General features: G+C 41.0%; 1 protein-coding gene across 1 annotated transcript in view; it reads right to left on the bottom strand.

Moving 5' to 3' along the window:
* Positions 1 to 2,001: 2,001 nt before the first annotated feature.
* LRP2 (LDL receptor related protein 2) overlaps positions 2,002 to 23,651 on the bottom strand; it is a 213,535-nt gene continuing 191,885 nt past the window's right edge. Inside the window, exons 68-79 of the mRNA XM_050750442.1 lie at positions 22,953 to 23,081; positions 18,540 to 18,760; positions 17,540 to 17,716; positions 14,465 to 14,584; positions 12,252 to 12,342; positions 11,337 to 11,404; positions 11,045 to 11,165; positions 10,364 to 10,493; positions 9,208 to 9,309; positions 7,441 to 7,548; positions 3,901 to 3,972; positions 2,002 to 3,718 (exon numbers count right to left, since the gene is read on the bottom strand). Coding sequence (XP_050606399.1) covers positions 3,551 to 3,718; positions 3,901 to 3,972; positions 7,441 to 7,548; positions 9,208 to 9,309; positions 10,364 to 10,493; positions 11,045 to 11,165; positions 11,337 to 11,404; positions 12,252 to 12,342; positions 14,465 to 14,584; positions 17,540 to 17,716; positions 18,540 to 18,760; positions 22,953 to 23,081 — 1,507 coding nt within the window. The 3' untranslated portion in view covers positions 2,002 to 3,550. The remainder of the gene's footprint in view (positions 3,719 to 3,900; positions 3,973 to 7,440; positions 7,549 to 9,207; positions 9,310 to 10,363; positions 10,494 to 11,044; positions 11,166 to 11,336; positions 11,405 to 12,251; positions 12,343 to 14,464; positions 14,585 to 17,539; positions 17,717 to 18,539; positions 18,761 to 22,952; positions 23,082 to 23,651) is intronic.

Below are 23,651 nucleotides of genomic sequence, written 5' to 3'. Positions count from 1 at the left end.
CTAAAGACTCCACCAAAAAACTCCTAGGTTTCATAAATGAATTTAGCCAAGTAGCAGGATAGAAAATTAATGTACAAAAATCAGTAGCATTTCTATATACCAATAATGAGCTAGCTGAGAAAAAAAAAATCAAGACAGCAATAGCTACAAAAAAAAAAAAAAAAAAAAAAAAAAAAAAAAAAAAGGACCTAGGAATAAATTTAACCAAGGAGGTGAAAGAGCTCTACAAGAAAAACTACAAAACACTGATGAAAGAAGTTGAAGAGGACACAAACAAATGAAAAAATATTCCCTGCCTATGGATTGGAAGAATTAATATTGTTAAAATGACTATATTGTCCAAAGCAATCTGCAGAATCAGCACAATCCCCATCAAAATACCAACACCATTCTTCACAGAATTAGAAAAAAATCTTCACAAATGGAACCAAATGGAACCAAAAAGAAGAGCTCGAATAGCCAAGACAATCCTGAGCAAAAAGAACAAAGTTGGAGGCATTACACTACCTGACTACAAAGGTACGGTAACCAAAATAGCACATTGGTATAAAAATAGACACCTAGACCAATAGAATGGAATAGAGAACCCAAAAATAAAGCCACATATTTAACAGCCAATTGATCTTTGACAAAGCTAACAAGAACCTACACAGGGGAAAGGACACCCTCTTCAATAAATGGTGCTGGGAAAATTGGTAGCTGCATGCAGAAGAAAAAAATTGGACCCTTATCGTTCACCATATACAAAAATCAACTGAAAATGGATTAAACGCTTAAAAGTAAGACCCAAAATTATAAAACTACTAGAAAAAATACCTAGGGGAAACTCTCCTGGACTTTCTTATAGGCAAAGAATTTATGACTAAGACCTCAAAAGAACAGGCAACAAAACCAAAAATAGACAAATGGGACTATAATAAACTAAAAAAATTCTGCACAGCAAAGGAAACAATCAACAAAATGAAGAGACCACCTGTTAAATGGAAGAAAATTTTTGCAAACTATTCACTTGACAGGGGACTCATATCCAGAATATATACAACAAACTCAAACAACTCCTCAGGATCCTTGGAAGAATCCGGGAAAGGTATATTTATTTCAGCGGTGGCTCAGTTCCCTGTGCTGTGATGTGAATATGCACTTCCATCTTCTCAACCTTTTCCGATTTCTATGCACAGGAATATTTACTGCCCTTCCTATCACCTTCAAATGACAGTAAAGCAAGACCAAACTTTTTATCATCTGCTCTTCAGCCTCATCATAGACAAGATATGTGTGAATCCTTTCAAAGGCCCAGACACAATCTTGTTCACCTCCGTAACCTCCTCCAGTAAAAAAGAAAGATCAGCCATTTCTATTTCGAATCATCATTTTCAACCAAAGCTCTTCATTAAATCACCCAAGGAACTTTTTAAAACACACAAATGGCTGTTCCATTTTCCCCTTCCTTCATGGCTTCCATCATGGCTTTCATCAATTGAGGGTATATTTTATGCTAGGTGTCGGGTTACACTCTATATACACTTCCATATTGGGGTCTCACAACCGAGCCCCTTATTTTATAGAGGCAGCAGCTGCGGCTCAGAGAGATTAACAGTGGGAAGACGGTCCACAGCCTACGCTTAAAGGAGCTGGCTGGGAAATCGTCCTCTTGAACAAATGACTGTTAGGGGAACACTAGTTATTAGAGAAACAGGAATATGCACTCCCTGCTCTGCCTTAGCCATGGACAGCATTCAAGGACTGGCTGTACTGGTGGTTACCTGGGACTCTGATATCTACTCATTTCTGGAGAGTTGTTTCCTATAACTTATCCCAGACTATCATGGACACAAACAAAATGAATGCAGAGGCTTGATTTCCAATCTAATTGCTCTGGATTCAGTTCCGGGAAGGAGTGGTACAGAACTGGTATGACTAAGAGCACTCAAAGCCTCAAGCTTTTTACACAGCAAAATACAACTGATTCATGACCGGGGTTTATGAAGCACACAGAAAACATCTGATAAAATACACATTTATTAGAAATTTTTCAGCAGCATTATTTCCAGTTGTTTATCTAATCAAAGTACATTTCCAAGTAATTACAATCAGTACTCAAAATATGAGCAACAAATATTTTGAGAACTCTGGAATAAAATAATCAGTAGTATATGTTTCATTCATCCATCCATCCATCCATTCATTCATTGTTCAACAAATGTGCAATATTAGCACAGAGAGTCAGGAATGCTATTTGCTATGGGAAAGTGTGTATTCCTGCCATGGTTCCTACTGTGCAGACTATACCCACTATTTAAGAGAAGAGCTGGAAGCTGGGCACAGTGGCTTACGCCCATAATCCCAACTACTCAGGAGACTGAGCTGGGAGGATCACTTGAGCCCAGGACTTCAAGATCAGCCTGGGCAACATAGCAAGACTCCATCTCTTTTAAAAAAAAAACAAAACAAAACAAACAAACAAAGAAAAGATCTGGACTGTACAGTACATTCTAATATGAAGGTACACATTTCACCAAAGGGCCTAATAAAAAGCTTAAAAAGAATGGTTTCCCTTTCTATTCAGGTTCAACTTAGGAAATAAATAGTGATTATAATGATGTTTTCATAGAAACAAAAACCCAGTTGAGGCTTTGCTTAACTGGTATTTTTTTTTTTTTTTTTTGCACCTTATTTTATGAAGACACATATTTGGTTTCAGAAATTCAGCTACTGAGCTCCAGCTACTGGGGCAGGTGACCACCTTGAATGAGAAATTGCTCCAAGGTCCATCAAGCAGAAGAGCTCATTTAATTAACTACAAACTCAATGCAGGACACTGGCACTTAATGATATGGGATTTCCTCATAGACATCACAAATACAAATGTTGCCTTGGCAGCTAGTGAGAGAACACACATGAAACGAGAGTTCTGATTAGACAATCCCAACACACAGAAGGGCCAAACTGAATTGCTTTGTCTACCTTCTGTATTATCTGAGGAGTCTACAGTCGAGTCCAGATGTCTATACAACACATAGGGGCCCCTATCAACATACCCATTAATCAAATTGACATGTAATATTGAACATTAATTAAGTGCTAATGTGTAAAAATGGACCCAAGAGCAGGGCCTGGACTCCTTTCCTAGATAATTTGATAGGAAATACGAGCAGTGCCTCTTCTTTAGACACAGCTAAAGGTCCCAAGTCAATTCCTTTTCTCGCTGGATCATTTACTATAATGATCACCACCCAAATCAGCAGACACCTTTATTAGCAAATTTGGTAACAGGATAATTTTTCCAAAATTTACAAATATACAATATATTTATAGTATTACCTTCAGACAACTTCAGTGCAAAGATATACATATAGTACATTGTGATAATTATTTGTAAAAATATGAGACGGCATAAGTAAAAAAAGACACACAGGATATTTCCAACTACAGGCAAACAGGGAAAAATATATTTTTTCATAAAGTACTGAATGTTAACTTTTTTCATCTGTTTGTAAAAAATATATGTGCAAAAGTGTGTTTCTAATTATTCCCTAAATAGCTGGTATAGCTATACTTCAGAGTCTTCTTTAACAAGATTTGCAGTGTCTTTAAAAGTGTCTTCTGTTGCGGAATAGGTTGGAGTTGGGTCTCTTCTCGAAGGAGGCTTAGGCTTAGCAGGGAGCGAAGGTGATGGAGGTGGGGTCGCAGCAACAGTTTCCTTTTGTTTGTTCTCCATCTAAGAACACAACGTAACAGGAATCAGCCATTTATTATCCCAAGGTCAACATACATGGTTTTTCATAAAGAAGACTATTTGTGGCCACTCTGCTTAGAATAATCTAAGTGTGTGTCCAATTTGACCAATCACATAATTTCTAAGAAAAAATGTCTGTGCTAAGAAAAATTGTTAAAAATTACCTGTGCATAGATTGGATTTTCAAAGTTGGTAGTTGGTTTAGTTTTTCGTTTGAAGAGATTCCATTTTGTCACCTAAATAAAAAGGGGAAAACAAAAACCTCTCAGTAATGGTATGATTTTGTGGGTTTCTTTTCCTCGCGTCTCAATGTTAAAGTTTCTTCTTACTGAAGGGTAAAGCAATTTGGGACCTGGAACCATGATTCAGCCCATGTGGTAAATCGTTCAATTCCTCCTGTGGTCCCTGAATAGTAACTGAAACTCTCCGGGCTCTTTTCATCCAATGGTTTTAAATACTTCTCTGATTTTAAATTTATATATTACAGAATTTGTGCCATAGTATCTACAAGCAGATCACATGGTTACCTCAGTACAGAGAGAACACATAAAACAGACACACACAAGATGCATCTGGAGAAAAAGAGATTTCTGGGGCTGCTTGAAAATTGGGTGTGGATGGCGAACCCAAACTATAACTCTTATTCCCTAAAGTAACATTCTTTGGTCAACTCAAGAGTATCCCTTCTCCCTTCACCATTCCCTCCTGTATCATAATAATAATAATAACAAAAACATCTAACATTTATTGAGTGCTTACTCTAAGCGTTTTACAAGTTTCTGATTTTTTTTTAAGAAACCCCAGAGGTAGGTACACTTATTATCCTATATTTGCTGAGTCATGGCAAGATTATACAACTGAATTGCAGGTAGAAGGGCAGGTAATGATTACTCAGCGGACCCAGGGGCCCATAAACTGGAGAACCCAAAGAGAATCACGCTGGACCATGGTGCGTGGCCCACGCCTGACTGAAAAGTTGCCTGTCGTGCTGACTGCCAGACAAGGGAACAGACAGCCTACTCTCAACAGGAGCCGAGGCAGCCCGCAGGTTTTATGGGGTGTCTCTCACTCTGTGAAAGCAGGGGACCAGCCTGTGGAGGAGTGGGGAACACAGGGCTACAGAAGTAGAAGAGGTCTTCACTTTAACCCACATTCAAGTGAGTTCCTGCTTTGTACATAGTGTCCCCAAGGGGAACAGGAAGACATTCAGGTCAGAGCCCTGCCTCTGGGCCCTTACAGTTAAGTGGGGCGGGCCAAAATCTCTTAGATGTCATTGCTTCAAAATGAAATGGCTAACTTGGAGTTAAGCAATTACTAACAGGAGAAAAGGAATAGTGACTTTTTTTTTTCTGTCTCCTTGGGGGATCCTATGCATATCAATGTAACTTTTGGAAAATGATAGAACTGAATTTTTTTTTTTTTTTAATTTTTTGAGATGAAGTCTTGCTCTGTCACCCAGGCTGGAGTGCAGTGGCGCAGTCTCGGCTCACGGCAACCTTTGCCTCCCAGGTTCAAGCAATTCTCCTGACTCAGCCTCCTGAGTAGCTGGGACTACAGGCATGTGCCACCACACCCAGCTAATTTTTGCATTTTTAGTAGATACGGGGTTTCACTGTGTTGGCCAGGCTGGTCTTGAACTCCTGATGTCGTGATCCACCTGCCTCGGCCTCCCAAAGTGTTGGGATTACAGGCGTAAGCCACCGTGCCCAGCCCGTGTTTTTAATTGTTAGTCTTTTAACATATTTATGGATGAAAGACACATTTGTGAGACTCTGGCATGTTCAAATCAACCTAGGTGATCTCACCCAAGCACCTCTACTGCTTTTAAGTCATGCTGGCTATTATCTCAGTGCCCATGACACAAGAAATACAGTAAGATCCCTGGACGTATCATGGAAGACACATTTTAGAGGGTCTCAGCCTCACTAATGTAAAAAAGTAAGAGGAGGAACCAAGGTATTACAAAGGGAAAGAGAAATATTACAAAGGGAAAGAGAAAGAAAAGACTACAATTGGTGAAGATCTGCTCTCCTTTGAAAGATCCTGTCAGTATACATTTTGTTTCTGATACCAGACATGCAGGCAGAGGTTTCAGCCTCCCCACCGCAGTCACCTTCCTGCACCAGCTGGGGAAAATCTCTATTTAGTGAAGAAGATCACTAGACTAGAGATGGACTGAGAAAAAATGTTGAAAATACAAAATAAATCTGGCACTAGCTTGAGGTTGACTCAGGCTTGGAGGACCAAATATATGACATTCAAGTATCCATGTGTCTGTGGAAAGTTAATCTTCAAAATCCATTTTTAATACAGCTTAAAGAAAAAATGTTTAGTCCCTTGAAAAATATGAGACTGAAAATTCCTTTCTAGACAATATTTATGTATGTCTGTGAGTGTATGTGTGTGTGTGTGTGACATGAGAAGAAGAAATAAGGGAATTTGAGAAGGCATACAGAAACCTTATAGAGACTCTTCTCAGCATCAATTTAGCTCAAATTTTATTTTGATTTAAATGAGTAGAACAGAAACCAATGTTTAAGGTGACAGTGAGACTGCCAAGTTATCCAGATATCAGTGTTTATAGATTATGAAATTTGAGAAATAAAGATTGTATAAAATGGTAAAATTTCCAACTACTCTTAGACTTTCATTTCTTTACATTACTTCACAAAATTGGTCATAGGATCTTAGAATAGAGACATTCCAGATCCTAGTGGTTCTCAACTAAGAGTGAGTACACATGTGTTGGGGGACGGGAGGTGATTTATGGGGTCACAATGAATTAGGGAAGACACTACTGGAATTTAGTGGACAGGAACCAGAAATACTGAAATTTCCTGAGTGCATAGGACAGTTTTGTAGCACAAAGAAGTGTCCCACTCAATATGCCAATAGTGCCCCCAGTGAGAACTATTATTGAGGACTGTAGCCCCAGAGGTAAAACAGTTTGTCCAGATGCAAACAGCAATATTGAGATAGCTGCATATGCATTCATTAAAACAAATGATACACATTAATACAGAGTTTAATATCAAATATATTTATTGAATTTTTTCCTGGAGAACAAATAGTGTACCAATTGCAAAGGACCTGCAGGCATGTTTAAGAAGCTCCATCTACTGGCATTTTTTTCTTTCAGTCTCCAGTATTAAACACCATGCCTGACACATCGAGAGCAATAACTTTAGTTAGATGATTGGTTGGCCAATAATTAATAGATGGATGATGAATGGGCAGAGTATGTAAATTCGTGCCATCTAGTGGTAAAGATCTGTAATAGCAGGAGCGGGAAGAACAGCTTAAAGGAATAAAGATGCATGCTGTAGAGAAATCACGACACACAGAGAAGAATCTTTCATCTGTATCTTTGACACAGTGAAATCTTTATTCATACCGAGTCTATTTCTCAACTTAAATGTCCCTGGTCTGAAGGTACTGGATCCAGAAGTCTACTTGTTCTTCTTTGTGACATGTTCTCCCATGTTACAAGGAACATTATTCCCAACTCAATGTTAGAATGTAGCTTTATTTGGTGGAAAGTTTTTCAATCTATGACTTTTTAAAAAATTATGTTTATTAACTGTCAACACATCTTGGGATCTTTGATCATGTCAGAGTCTCCCTTGTTTGCTTAAGGTTAATAACAACCCAGCCATCCCAAAGTTTTTCCAAATCCCACATTATTTCAGGAGTCAGCAACTTACCTGAGTTCCATCAGCAGCTGGGGAAGTTGGGCTTGTCTCTGGAACTATCTCAGAAGGGTTTATGGGACTCCCATAATTCTTATTATCCACATTTCCAGATACAGTCACCTGTGGACATATTAAAGGCCTTTACCCAATTTTGAAAGAATTCAGTAGCAAATAAATTTGCTGTAAAGTTTGTACGAACTCTGGCTCTTTTTGCCATCTTGTTCTCCCACAGACATCATCAGGCACCATTTTTATTGCATGACCCAGAGGCCAGGACTAAACATCACTCCCACCGCCCCAAAATCAAGAGCAGCAACCACTAAGTTACCTCATACCTTAGTCCTGGGAGGCAAATACAGCCCTCACTGGTCCCACTCTCACTTACTACTAGCAATTTCTACTGTATTCTCTATGCCTTCTTACTCCCACTGTTGACCAAATTTTTGGATAAAGATACTCTAGTTATATACTGGAAGCCAAATCCTAGAAGAACAGCAAGAATAATTCCCCAACCTCACTGATGAACTGAGAATCCTATCTTTGGATCTTAATAATTTCTTTGAATATTAATAAATCCTATCTTTGGAAATTAAGATTTCATAGTACTACTAAAAAGAGGCTGAATTTTTGAAAAGATGAGAATAATAGAATTAATAATCTTCTATGCATTTTTCTATAACATTCATACAATTCCAAGGTTCCCTTTTAAGACCAAATTACCATGAATATATAATAAACTACAAGGCAGACAATTCACTCCTTTTCCTATATTTTCACATTCATTACTTGTTTATTCTCAAACTTGGATATGCATTTGTATACATGGCCTCGTTTTATTTTAAGTGAAGATGTCAAATGAAATGTCATATGTCTTTTATCATGTGATTAAAGTTTTCATGTCTGTTTATCAAAGGATCAGGGAAAATGCTTTCAAGATTTAAACATTTCCGATCTTAAAATCACAAAATATTTGTAAAATAAACATTTCTAGCTTCTGTATTAAAATGTGCCATATCTCGAGTCCAAAAGGAGCATAGGTGTTGACAATGACAGTTATTCATTGTCACTAAGGCCATAGTTGTGACAAAGGAGACACATGTTCGCAGTTGACAAGCACTAGAAGTGGTGCTGCGGCTATTGATGCAGACCTTATGAAAAGTTATTCCCTTCACCTATATTTCTATTTCATCTCCCAGCTCTTCTTAAAGATGACTGAGTGACAAGGCTGCAACAAGGAAGTTTAGATATCTGCCCATCAACTCTAGAGACCTTTGTACTTTTCAGGAAAGTATCACAATAGCAAACATAAGAGGTCCCTCTCCCTTTAATCCACCTCAACCCACACGCTTGGGATGGCAGCAAGAACCAGAAAGTGGGCCCAGTCCCCAAATTCCTGTATAATGACCTGACAATTCTCTACTCATTCATTTCACAAGTATTTGTAGAGAAGCTGTGGTGCTTCAGGCACTGTGTTTACCAGGCTCCTGAAGGGACTCAGACCTCTCTTGCTCTGACACCACTCAGAATGAAAGGTTCTTGGTCAGCAGCCCCGGCATGGTTGCCAAACCTCCACCACTTGCAACAGAACAGGATTCTGATTGTTTTCAGGTCTTATGTCCTTGGTCCTGTTGCTACAGACAGGGCAGCTGCAGCACGGACCACTCACTATGCTTCCTTCCATTTGGAGGGAAGGTTAGGAAAATCCTAAGAAGACATAACTCAATAGATTAACATCCAGCGACAGCAGTAACTGAAGGAAAAGACTGTATGGTTTCTCACCTGGGTTGGCTGAACCACTTTGACAGCACTGTCTCTGACTGAGTACATTGGGTTTTCAAATATTATGGGCTGCTTCCCCATTTCCATGACAAAGTCTTCACTCTAATGGCACAGAGAGAGAAAGAGAGATTACACCATACTAATCTGGTTCACACACAAAGAAAGGTGCCTTCCTCACACCTGGAGGTATGCTAGGTGCTATGCCAAAGTTACCCAAAAGAGAACTTGCAAAAAAAAAAAAAAGCCAGCAAAACACAAGGCCGTCATATGGCAAATTGTTATGCAAAGTAACATAACATGCACTCATTTACCAACTCAAGGAAACAGAAACATTTTTCTTATATCCAAATTCTGTTAAATAACTCACTTGGGAATTGGGTCTGGGCAACAGAGAAAAGGATAATGGTGGAAGAAGAAAAGAAGAATAAGGAGAGAGGGGAGGGAAAAAGAATGGATAGTATTATATTTTCAGAGAAGGAAAAAAAAGAAAGATTTGAAGGAGACACAAAATTCTGAAAGTGGTTTCCCAATACTGATTACAGAAAGCCCCCTCAGCGCCAAGACTGTGGAAGCCCCCTCACAAAGTATTTCATTTGGTCCTCCCAGGAGGTATTATTGTACCTATTTTACCAACAGGGACAATGAGGGTCAGAGAGATCAAGCTCCATGTCTGTTTTCACATACTTAGTATGTGGCAGAGCCGGGGTCTGGACCAATGCCAACTCTAAAATCACTGTTTATTTCATCACTGTACATTGGCAGAAAAATACATGACACTAGGAAAAATATAGTTCCCTACTCCTTTTAAACATATAAAATGTCATCAAATAAAAACAAAATATCATGTCTTCCCCACACACCACCCTCAAAAAAACCAGAAAGCTCTTCAATATTCAAGTTAAACTTAAGACTGTTCATGATTCCAATTCAACAGCGTGGCTTAGAGCAGGGGTAAATTCCAATTTTATTACCAATGTTTTTAGACACCTTTCAGCAACAAGCCTAATGTTTCCTAACTTGGTTTGTGTAGTGCAGACTTTATTCTGAGAGGCCTACTGCTGTACTTCAGTCTTCTCTAGGTGAATTTTATTCTTTATAAAAAGTATTTATTCTATAAATGACAACCTTCAAATAATCATTTTGAAACCATACTCACCATTGCCATTGACCTGTCAATAGAAGTCTCAGGTCCAAAACCAGACACTCCAATATCCATGTTAAGATCTGCCCCTGATCTGAAGGTCACCCCATTCCCATTTTCAGAGGGCTTGACAAGACTGCTTAAGCTGGAAAGAAGCAACCAAAATAGTGTCTTGTTATTTAAAACAACAACAGCAGCAGCAACAAAAACAACAAATACAACCTTTCGTAATATTACCCTTTCCTCCACATTGCTAAATCTTCCTTAAATGTAATGCTCAATTCCCACTCTGAATTTACACTGTCAAATATGGTAGTAAGTTCCCTTAGCTACCTGGAAACGTTAAAGCACATTCCTGAACCATGAGATCTAAAAGAAAAAGAGTCCAGCACATAGAAGGATAAAGCCTGGGCCATCACACAGCTGCCTTTTCACTTCTCTCTGACCTGAACACCTACCAGTAGGCACAACCATTTGGACTACAAAACACAGCTTGTCACTCAGGCTTTAGAGAAGCATTTGACTAAAGTTGTGATTTGAAGTGACTGCTTTACATCCTCACTACTTTTTGTTTCTGTGGAATAGGTGAACTGCGTATTGTGCTTTTTTAACTTAGAAAGGAAACGAAGTCCTTCCCATGGCTTCCTGTGAATTACTTAGGCTTCAAACATCAATGTTCCCCATAATGAAACTGACCTTGGCAGCTTGGGCAGAGCAGGCAAAAGGGAGCCGGTTCTCCTATAGTGGAAGAATCCGGCAATTGCCAGAGCTCCAATTATGACGATCAAGAGGATTGTCAACAGCACAGCTACTGCGGCTATAGAAGAAGAGAGCAGAGAGCACATCAACACAAGGGAGCCCGCAATCCTGGCAGAAACTGGGGGCTAGAAGCACTCCTTCAAAGACTGAGTTAAGTGGAAAAGCTGTGACAGCATTCAGTGTAGGGGCTATGAGTAATTTCCAGGTTGCTCACATTCTTAAAACTTACTTGTTCCTGGAGAGATGCCTTTGGAAAACGCCATTTCACAATATTTTCCGGTGTAGCCGCTAGGACACCTGAAAGGAAAAACAAAATCATTCACTAGCGGTTACGTTCTTAGGCTTCTATTGCATTTTTCTGAGCGCATCCTGAAGTAGAGAGCTTTGACTGCATAAATTATGTGTTGAACAGACAATGTATCCTGCATGACTTTTGTTTATTCTGCCAAGAGAAGACAAGCAGAAAGAATAGTGCTCTGATTTTAGAAATTCACTTTTAATGGAGTAGCTGTGGCACTGATGGGGTGAGTCTGGTCACGAAAACCTATTGGTGTCTAATCTATGCAATGCTTCCTTAGAGAGTACAAATGGAAACCATGGTTATGTTTTTTTCTTTTATATGCTTTCATTAAATGCTTTTTAAAGACATCTATTTATCTTGCTCCATGTTAAGAGTTTTCTCAACACAGTCATCTTCTTTCCGAATCTTCATCCCAGTCTTTCTGCTCATTATGAGTGCCTTGTACTAAGGCAGCCCTGCAGACAGCTCTTCTCCCACAGCCCTGTTGTAATTAACAATACCAGGTGAGTTGGAAAATGCTGCTGCCATTTCTCTAACTCCTTGCTCCTCAAAGTGTGGTCCAAGACCCTGTGGCCTCACCCAAAGCTTCTTAGAAATGCAGAATCTGTGTGCATGAGAACGGAGATCTTGAACCAGATCTCCACGGGATTCCTACGCACATTCTAGCTAAAGAAGCACTGCCTCAGTTCTCTGTGGACTCCCTCGAGGGAAGGCAAGCTGGTTAAAATGTAAGAATTAGTGAACTGGTGAGGTTCTTGTATTTGTTTTCCTGGCTACTTTAAGGTCTCAAATTTCCCCAGAAGAGGCAAGGCCTATAGCTGGGACCTCAACATTCAGACTTACTTGCATTTGGGGAGGTCAGTCTCATCAAAATAGCAATTTCCTCCGTGCATGCACCTGCATGGGGGAGGCAGGTTGATAGGCAGTTCGATGGCTGCAGGAAGGGAAAGCCATGCAAGTGTTAGTCAGCTGTACTCAGCAGAGTGCCCACACCATGCAATCCGGCCCGGGTTAGGGTTGGGAGGAAGGGTGGGCCAGCCAGCCAATTAGTCTCCCTGTCAAAGCTTACCTTCCCCCTAAGTCCAGTGAATTTCCTTAAGGTCTTGGAGAGTAACATACATTTAGTGGAAAGAAAGGGGGCAGTTTATAGATTTTTTCCCAAAAAACAATGGAGAGGTACTAGACTCTGGAGCACATATATGAATAGTTACAAGAACCTAGTGGTAAAATAATCTCTTAAAATGTTCACATTCTCATTTGAAGTTTTCAGAATTCTCCATGAATCCAGTTAAAACCAAGAGTTTAATGTAGGCCCACCTGGAAACTTCAACTAAAGGCACCAAAGCGTAGTAATTGATCAGTCAACAGGCAGTCACATAGCTACACATAAAGAGATATTTGATAGGCAACTAGCTAGAGAGCTCCTGAGTTTTCAAGTCCTCCCAAACTGCCCTTACTCCAGGTCCCTGCTCCCAGCTAGGCCCATACATACTCCCAGGATATGCCTGATGGGGTATTAGTGCTTCAGTGTCTTATATGTTGAAGGTGCTTAATAAGTATAGGTCACATGTGTATATTATTTAAAGAGTCTGGATACCCTCCTGGCTCAGTCCTTCAATCTGAGTCTCTACTTAATGTTCACTGTATCAGACAGGTCTTCCCTGAATGCTATCTAAAGGAGAATCCCCACCCAATCCATCCTCATCCCTCTTCCCCTGCCATCCTTTTCTCCATAGTACCACCTGACCTACTATATATTTATTGACTTCTCTATTTATTGTCCTCTTAGAATGTAAACTCAATACACACAGGGGGTTTGTCTGTTTTGTTCACTTCTGTTACCTCTAGCACTTAGAACAGTGCCTGAAACATAGCTGGCACTCAAGAAATCTCACTGGACTAATTGCTTAATTATTATACCAAACTGAAGCCCTATATGGAATGATTGCCATCATTCGTGTGCTTACTTCGGTTAAAGTTCTTTAAAACAAGAATCTTGATAAAATCTGCTTGGCAAAAAGTTTAAATGGGAAAAGTAGTAGATGAGCTGACAACCAGGACCACACTGCTCCTACGATGTGAAATTGCATTAAGTGGCAAAACAATCTATCCACAGCATAGAACAAATCTCATAAGCCTGAAATTGTCATTTTGTTCCAAATATTGCTCGAAATATTGGATTCCTACCAATATTTCCCCAGTAGCATTGGGATGAGTGCAAGAGTAGGGGAAGAGGGGAGACAAGAAGCAGTTTTTTTCTCCCTGGATTCATTCCCTAAACCCACCAACTTTTCAGCCTATTTGGAATGAATCAAACGGTGGTTCCTGGTCTAACTGCCTGCTCCCCCTGGTGGTAGAAGGTGGTTAAGCGTTTTCCTTTCCCCATCAGCTAAAACTGGGGGAAGGCCCCAAGGATGTGAGCCATAAAATGGGCCACTAGTGAATTGCAGGATGACTTTTTCACAGGTTTTTCCAGCACCAGATGCTAGTTAGGGACACTAGTTGTTCCCGCCTGGCTTATTAACTCCTTAAAAGCGTCACTGAAAAAAGTCTTGCCAAGAATAGATCACCCACACATTTGGGACGAGAATTAAACCACAGCTTCCTCAGGCTGGTCTTCATCTCCTTATAACATAAAGCACTTTTCAAAAGGTAGCCCTTTTTCAGTTGTCAAAACTGAACATGGTTCTCTACCCTGAGGAGCTCCAGTTAAGGTTGAGTGGATTCTGGGGCAACGGGAATCCAGCTTGAGGTAGAGGTCTTATAAAAAGTCACTCTTCAAAATGTTTTTACAAAACAACACAGCAATAGATTTAGGGGCACTGGATCTACATTTCTACAGATCTTAGCAAATAACTCTCAGCAGTCACTGGAACATGGTTCTGTTTGCCCCCTAAGTTCCACTCAGCTCTGTTTATACCTCCCACATCCCTTATCCCTCCTTCCAGCCATCCCCACTCTGCTGCAAGGACCCAGCATACAGAGATTCTTCAGACTCCTGAGGGCAGCAGAGGAGTGCTCCCAGGCCCCTGTGGCTGCTCGGGCAGTGCTCCTACCTGCATCACACTCAGTGGTACTCCCCTCTATAAAGCTGGAGCCTTGGGGACAGGCACAGCTGTATCCTCCAGGTCTCAGAAGGCAGAGGTGGCTGCAGATCTGTTTGCAAAGGTTGGGCACTGGAAAGCAGGTGAGAACAGCAGTTAGGTCCTGACAGAATGAATAACCTGACTACAGACATACCCAGCAACTGGAAGTGGCTCTGCCAGGTGACAGCAGAGCCTAGGCAGCATCCCAACACCTCTAGTCCACGTGTCAGCTGGCTACTCACCCTCATTTACACTATCATCTCTGCCACCACACTGCAGTGGGATAGTCCCTCTCTGGGCCCTCCGGCCAATTTCTGTACCACTCACATTTTCTATTGGCATCACTTATCTTCTCTGCTGCCCTGAGAGGTTTGGAAGGTGGGTATCTGGTTCACTGCCTAACCTGAAAATCTACTCAGTGCTAAACAACTTGAGATGGTTCCAAAGACCAGTGAGATCCACATATTATATCAAGATTTGTCACCACCCAAATCAGGATAGATCATAACAGATGGTCTATCCAAAGTATATTGGATGTGATTTCCACCCCAACCCTCCAAGGAGACATTTCTTCTGGGTTTCAGTTACCTTAATTGCAAGAAAAGGGAATTTAGAGCAATGATTCCTCAGAATCACCTGGGAACTATTCAAAACTATTGATGCCAGGCCGGGCGTGGTGGTTGCCAGGCCGGGCGTGGTGGTTCCCACGCCTGTAATCCCACCACTTTGGGAGGCTGAGGTGGGCGGATCATGAGGTCAGGAGATCAAGACCATCCTGGCTGACATGGTGAAACTCCATCTCTACTAAAAATACAAAATTATTAGCCGGGCGTGGCGGCGGGCGCCTGTAGTCCCAGCTGCTCGGGAGGCTGAGGCAGGAGAATGGTGTGAACCTGGGAGGTGGAGCTTGCAGTGAGTCGAGATTGCCACTGCACTCCAGCCTGGGCCATGGAGTGAGACTCCGTCTCAAAAAAAAAAAAAAAAAAAAAGAGAAAAGAAAAATTACTGATGCCCATTCACAGAGATTTAGATTTAAATTGGTCTGGGATAGAGCTCAAGTATTACCATTAAAAGCTCCCCAGGTAAGTCTAGAATCTTATTATTTCTACCTTAGCATATATTATGATTTATCCAAGGGTTGTACTGGAGTGGATAATCTTTACATTTCTTCTCAGACTAACATTCTGTGATCCTGATGGTCCGTCATTCAAGATGTAACCATAGACAAAGCATAGCTATAAGTTAATAAGACATTTTCCAAAAGCCTCCATCAATATCTATCTCATTACCATTTTGTCAGCCCTCCAGAGTGGAGCTTTTCAAATTGGAATGTGCTACCAGTCACCTGGGGAATCTTGCTAAAATGCAGATTCTGATTCAGAAGGTCTGGGGTGGGCCTGAGAGACTGCATTTCTAGCCAGCTCCCATAGGATCCCAAGGCTCCTGGCCCATGACTCACACTCTGAGTAGCAAAGGACTAGAGCAGCGGTTCTCAAAATGTGGTCGCTGAACCAGCAGCATCAACGTCACAGGAGAACTTGTTAGAAATGAAAATTCTTAGGCCACCTCAGGCATATTGCATCAGAAGTCCAACAGATGGGGCCCACGAATCTATGTTTAACAAGCTCTCCAGATAATTCTGAGGCATGCTCAAATTTCAGAACTCTTGGTTCAAACAAGATGCTCTTCTAGCACAGCTGCGCTGGGGCTGTACTCCCCACCCCCACCCCCACTCCACCAGCACTTTCCAAAGGGGCCGCCCTTCTCTGAGCATCAGCTGGCTGAGATGCTTTTCCTTCAGGGGCAGCCTCCAGACTTTCCTCCGCCTTCTCTTCAGGGTCCAGAGGTGGTAGGGAGGGGAGATGGCCTTTCCAGGTGTACTGTGCCTTCCTCTCCTACCTTTAAAATGGCCAAGTGTGAAAGCTGCAAGGGCACTTAGGGCACAAAAGCTATTCTATTGGTAGGGTCTGGAGTGTTCTGGAGTATTCTGGAGAGAGGTGGTACTACTTCCAAAACAAGGGAGCCATGCCCTAGAAAAGGCATTTGCCACCCCTGTCATCTCATGGGGGTCTCAGCTCTGAGTTGCAATTTTTCAAGGCTGATTAGGGTCTCAAAATATCAGCAGACTCAAGACAACCCCGGACTCCACCCATGACTCACATGTGGGGACAGGAAGGGAGTGACTTGTCAAAGGCCACATATCCATAGCATTTAACCTGGGACGTTGGCATACTGAACACTGGGCCAAGACAGCAAGATGCTGAGTTTTGGGTTGGATAGAGTTGAACCTAAAAATTATTTCATTTCTGAGATTAAAACTCACCCATTTTTTATGTGACTTAGGCACACAAGTTACTAAATCTGTCTCGGCCTTAGTGTCTTTACTTGGGATGAGAATAAAACGTCTTTATAAGGTTTAGGAGGTCTTTATAAGGTAACTGAAGTAACAGATGTCTGAATTAACACTGAAGAGAGAATCTGACATAAGAACTTAGTAAAAGGCTATTTCCTTTCCTCACTTCCCTTTGCCTTTCATCTTGCTCCATACACTGCTGAAGGACGAATTAGCGCACAGGTAACCCGAGGAAGCAGGGCCCAGAACTAGGAAAGTGAGACAGAGAGGTACGGGTAGGAAGGCACATGACTGGCTTAGCCTTGCAATGGGAAAGATAAGATTTTTGATGCCTATGAAACCCATTTTGTGACTTGTTAACCCAACTCACACTTAGCGGGGGACTGATGTCTGCTGGATTCTGCGGCCTAGAAGTACATATCCATAACTCCAAACAACAATGAAGGCTAATACATTTTTACTTATCTGCTGGTAGTTTGCATAATTTCATTTGACCTCCAATTTTATCTTTCTTTGGTTAAAATGGTCAAAATGCTCCTCTCCCCTAGCACACGTACATATACACATACCCCTTTCATGCACCAAGAGATTAGCCTGTTGTTATCTACTGCCATCTTCCAGCAACATAGCCATTATTTTGAAATAAGGTTTCCAAGTAATGAGGAGTATCTTATACCAAAGTTGGTGATTACCTGACTTATTGTATCTGAGTTGATGAAAGATTCGAACTTGAGTGAGCCAAGGGTTCACTACCAGCGTTTTCTCTTTCTTTCCTTGCCCAAATTTATTTTGTTTCCATACTTCTCCCTTTTCCTTAGATATCCAGTATAACTGGTCTTCAAAGATGTCCAGGCTGTAAGGGTTCATTGCTGCTTACCCACAGGGGAAAAACAAAACAAAAGGTTATTGAAAAGAAAACACCCACTACACCCTACCACCACTTCTAGATGTGACGTCATTCTGTTTGAATTACTCCCTCACACAATGCCTTGAAGCTCTGGGAATATTCAGGCTGATTTTAGATACATGGGACTGTGAAAGTGTGCTGCACTAGGAGGTCAAGAAGATAGTAATTAAACCACATTGATGTATATACCACCCAACACCAATCATAGGGCCCTAGCTCACTATCAAGGGACTGATTTTATTGCATTTTTGGAAAACAATTTACATGGCAAGATTTTATGTTTTCTTTTGAACATAAGACATCTATCTGACCAAATAGGAAAAATGTGGTATGTGCTGGGTCATTGCAATTCTGCACAGTCTGAACAACAACAACAACAACAAAAATGTTCCTCTCCTTCTAGATATTTACAGTTGTGCATACTGGGCAATGTAGTAAAGTGAAAATGAATGTGTCCAGAAGCGGTTAGACATGAATTAACATTGGTACACATGAAACCACCTCTACTGGGGCAACCTAACAGGAAACTCAGTTATTTCAATATCTTCTCCTGAGAAGCATTTTTTTTAAGTTGTATAAAAAAGACAAAAAGGATTTAATTATTGCTAATGAACTCATCTGCATTTAATTCAGCAGGTGGGAGTTGGTGGGGGTGGAGGGGTGGTATCTAAAAAACTATATAAGCCATTTCCTAAGAGCAGGGCTCCTTCTTGAGAAAACAGGTAAAGACGTTAGAAATATATTAATTAGTAATTTAATATATTACATTCTAACTCATTTCTAACCTTCCTTTGCAATGACTCTCCTATCAGTTCCATCATATTTTATGGTTTCAATAACGTCCTCCTTGAAGTCACTCCAGTAGATTCGGTCATTGTTCAAATAATCGATAGAAAGGCCAGTTGGCCAACCAAGGTCCTCGAAAACCAGGATGTTGCGGTCCTCTCCATTCATCCAGGCAGACTCAATTTTAGGTTCCTTTCCCCAGTCAGTCCAGAACATAAGCCTATAACAGAAGATTTCTTCATTGTAGCATCTCACCTGGTGGGACTTCTCCACTACGGCAGAGCACAGGGCATTACCTACAGGGAAACCAACTGTTTATCTCAGGGACCTGGGCGCTCAGTGACACCAGTTTCATATTTTACAGAAGATGGGGAGCAAAAATAGTGGCACAAGAGCATGTGTGATTTATCCTTCTTGAAAACTGCAACTCCTTAATAGAAAATTGGCCAAAGGATGGATATTCAGACCCTTTAAAATGCATTATGAAAGCTGTTTACTCTTCAAGAAATATTATTGAAGGCCTACTGTGTGAGAGGCACTGTTCTGTGTTTGGGATCCATCAGAGAACAAAACATACAAAGATTTCTATCTTCATGTAGCTACTCTGTTGCCCAGGCTGGAATGCAGTGGCACAATCATGGCTCACTACACTCCTGGGCTCAAGCAATCCTCTCACCTCAGCCTCCTGAGTAGCTAGGACTACAGGCGTGTGCCACCATGCCTGGCTAGTTTTTTGTATTTTTAGTACAGATGTGGTTTCCCCAATGTTGCCCAGGCTGGTCTTGAACTCCTGGACTCAAGCAATCTGCCCGCCTCAGCCTCCCAAAGTGTTGGGATTACGGGAGTGAGCCACCACACTCGGCAACTCTTTTTAAATGTGTATTTTGCATCATATTAATAATTAATTGTAGAGCAAGGGTGTATGTAAGCAAAGATGATCTGACATTGAAGAATTACCTAGACCAGGGATTACATGATTTCAAATACCTGGAGAGGAACAGTTATGTAAGATGAATGAGGAGAGATCCTGGTTGTAAATATCAAGTGATGGGGAGAGCAAGACCCTGTGTCAGTGCCCAGGAAGGCAGACCTACCCAGTGTAATCTGCTCCTCTGATTTCCAAAGCAACAAATACAGATTTTATTTCTTTTCTTAAATTTTAAATGTCAGCACTACATTAAAAAAAAAAAAAAAATCTTAAAGTTCCGTGTTGTCGGCCGGTCGCGGTGGCTCAAGCCTGTAATCTCAGCATTTTGGGAGGCCAAGACGGGTGGATCACGAGGTCAGGAGATCGAGACCATCCTGGCTAACACGGTGAAACGCCGTCTCTACTAAAAAAATACAAAAAACTAGCCGGGCGAGGTGGCGGGCGCCTGTAGTCCCAGCTACTCGGGAGGCTGAGGCAGGAGAATGGCGTAAACCCGGGAGGCGGAGCTTGCAGTGAGCTGAGATCCGGCCACTGCACTCCAGCCTCGGCGACAGAGCGAGACTCCATCTCAAAAAAAAAAAAAAAAGCTCCGTGTTGTCCCAACCAAATATGTTCTATGGGCCATATTTGGCCCACCAGCCGCTGCTTTTCAGTCTCTAGTCTAAACCAGTCATCAGGCACAGACCAAGTTTTAAATTCTACTGAGGAATGCATGGATTTTAGACAAACTGGGCTCTGGAAAAAATGCAGCCAGGGGCCTTTAAAGTCTCAACAACAGGTAAATACCACCTTGTTTGGTTTTCATTAAAAAGGACACACATGTGAAAGAAGCTAGTCACAAAGAACCACATACTGCAGGATTCCATTTGTAGGAAATGTCCAGAATAGGCAAATCTATAGAGACAGAGAGCAGATTAGCAGTTACTGAGGGCAGGAAAATGGTGGCTCAGAGGAACAGGGTTTCTTTGTAGGGTGATGAGAATGCTTTAAAACTGATTGTGATGATGCATATACAACTCTGCATATACTAAGAGTCAGTGAATTGTACACTTTAAATGGGTAAGTTGTATCATACCATACATACCATATGTGAATTATATTTTAATAAAACTGTTTTTTTAAAGATAATAAGCCAGGCATGGTGCTGTGCAAGTAGAAGGCTGAGGCAGGGGACTGCTTGAGCCCAGGATTTTGAGGCTGCAGTGAGCTATGATCATGCCACTGCACTCCAGTCCGGGTGACAGAGCAAGACCCTGTCTATATAAATAAATTAATTAATTCAATTTCATTTAAAAGTATTAAATACTCAAAACTAAGAAAACAAAAGGTAGGGAATGGAATGGAAAAAACACACAAAAGATACACAGAATGATTTTTGTCTCCTCCATGACTTCGTTTATGCTATTCCCTGAGCTTCTGAACAACCAGCCTGGCTCCTTTGCCTATGTGTACCCAAGACATCTATCCAGATTCCACGTCAGTCCCACTTTCTCTAGGAAGTGGCCCTTCTCACTCTCACCCACACTGACCTCACATGTCACATACTTTATCACCGGTTATACTAGCAGTGGATCCCAACCTGCAACATTCAATTCAGTGCTACTTTCTCCATAGAGCTTCCCCGGACCCTTGTAAGGTAGGAGAACTATCACAGTGTTTTCCAGCAGTTTCTGCATGACAATTCTCCCTTTCCATCTTTATTACAGTCAACAGTTGCTGACTAAAGGAGCATGGTGTTATTTTACCCATCTATGTAAATAAGGGGTAGAAACCTATGACAAATTTATAGGTCCTTTGTACGATTCAAATGAGTTTATATATGTAGGACACTTAGAGTAGCTGACACACAGCAAGAATATAATAAATGTTGGCACTTTTCATTGCTGTCAGTGGCATTATCAGTAGTTATCATCTTCATCGTCCTTTGGACCCACTGGCAGATCTGATACCACAGAAGCTGTAAGAAGCTTTAACATATCATATATGCTTATGCTTATAAAACTTATGGGTCATGAACCTTTCAAATGGATCATGAAATGAGGAGGTTGTAGGTTGAGTCTGGAGGCCTTAGGCCGTGAAATCCTTTCTCACTCCTTTCTTACTTCCTATCCCTCCCAGGACTACACTGAGCCATTCTAGAGAGAAAGGAATTACAAAGACAAAAATAAGAATTTCTGGCCGGGTGCAGTGGCTCACACATGTAATCGCAGCACTTTGGGAGGCCGAGGCGCGTGGATCACCTGAGGTGAGGAGTTTGAGACCAGGCTGCCAAACATGGTGAAACCCTATCTCTACTGAAAATACAAAAATTAGCCAGGTGTGGTGGTGGGTGCCTATAATCCCAGCTGCCAGGAGGCTGAGGCAGGAGAATCACTTGAATCTGGGAGGCAGAGGTTGCAGTGAGCCGAGATCAGGCCACTGCACTCCACCCTGGGCAACAGAGCAAGACTCCATCTCCCAAAAAAAAGAATTTCTATGAGGGATATCAGAGGATGATCATAATATCAGATGAATTTAAACATTAGTTACAGAGGAAAACATTGGAAACAGTCACATCATTCACACCATAGAACACATTGCATCTCTTTGCTCCTAAGATATTGTGTAGATAAAAGTAGCAATGACTAATGTTGAGGATGAGTCCTCATTACAGGTTAATCTTATCAGTCAAGTATTTTTCATATTTCATTGCTGAGTTTCTAAGGGTATGATTTAACATATGAATATAACAGAATCAAAGTAGTAACAGCTCATAGTGTTCTACCTACAAATACTGGCATAGCTACAAAGGGCTAGACTGGTCCTGCCCAGGTAGGAACATTATTTGGGGTTATTCAAAAAACTTTTTTAAAGTGTCACTATTCTGAAGCTAAATATGTATGTAATATGTAAATACCAAGTCATTTCAGCTTAGTGATTATTCAAATAAATGTCTTGATATGTAGAGAAAAATAACAAAACTCGTTCTCATTTACACTGAGATGATTTATAGATAAACTGCAAATTGGAACATTTCTACAAATGGGTAATACATATTTATACATGTGTCATTTTAAATATTTATATATTTTGGATATAAATGTTTAATTTTTTAATTAAACATGACCAAACCCCTAGCTGAATTTCAATGAATGAGTTACTTTAAAACATCTAAATGAAAGGAAAAACAATTCTGCTGAAACCTTCATTTAAAACAGTTAAATCCACAAAGAACTTTAGAGTTCAGAGCTCTAATTTGGCAAGGAATCCACATAACCAGAAAGATTCTCAGATGTGTTCTCAAAGGAATTTCCTGATCAGAAATGGTTGGTCCTATGTGATCTCAAGGGCATGTTATAATTCTTGAAACAGTCATAGACGCTCCTCCCAAAAACCTGAAGGACAATTTCAGTATAACTAGGAAAAAACATTATAAGAAACATGGAATATGATGAGAATCCAGGGAGAAATATCTAGAACACTGAAGACTTCTCCAAGTACTTACCCTAGTTTGGGATTCACAGCAATTGCAGCTGGTTGATCCAGGTCAGTGGAAATCAGCCACTTTCTGTACCTTCCATCAAGTTTAGCCACCTCAATGCGTTTATTCTTGACATCTGACCAGTAAATATGCCTGAATTCAGACGGACAAAGTTAAACAACCGCAAAGCCTAGAGTAATCATTACTGGGTAAGAGGTGTGAAGATGAGAGCATTTCATTTGAAAGTTCTGGCTGGTGAGAGAGCTGCTCAGATACCTATCATCGGACCATAGTCCTCTCTTGGGGAACTCCAGCCAAGGCGACATCTTTGGCAGGTTACACTTGGAAGAGTAAGGAATTGAGGGGACTCCTGCCCTCAACAGCCAAAGCACCTGAATCACGCAGGATCCGCAATGGAATTAACTCAATTCCAAAGACTAAACAGGAAAGTCAAATTTCCAATCTGTTTTAACTACAAGCCTGCTAAAAACACAAGATGTGGATTGTTCATCCCCAAGATAACTACCATAGACCCAGCAGTCAGACTGGCCTCTGACTGGTGTTATTATGAGACATGGGCTTCTAGGTAGAAGTCATAAGGCATCGTGGGGCTGGTGCCTTAACTCTGACTGCCCATGAGTCTATTTCCTCCTCAGGAAGGAGCCCCATTAGAATCAATAGGAACCTGGTGTCAGCTCAAAGATGAGTGGAAACAGCCTTTCA

The sequence above is a fragment of the Macaca thibetana genome, chromosome 12 (assembly GCF_024542745.1).
Source record: "Macaca thibetana thibetana isolate TM-01 chromosome 12, ASM2454274v1, whole genome shotgun sequence".
In the NCBI taxonomy this organism is placed as follows: Eukaryota; Metazoa; Chordata; class Mammalia; order Primates; family Cercopithecidae; genus Macaca; species Macaca thibetana.
This window is presented reverse-complemented; position numbering and strand designations above follow the sequence as displayed.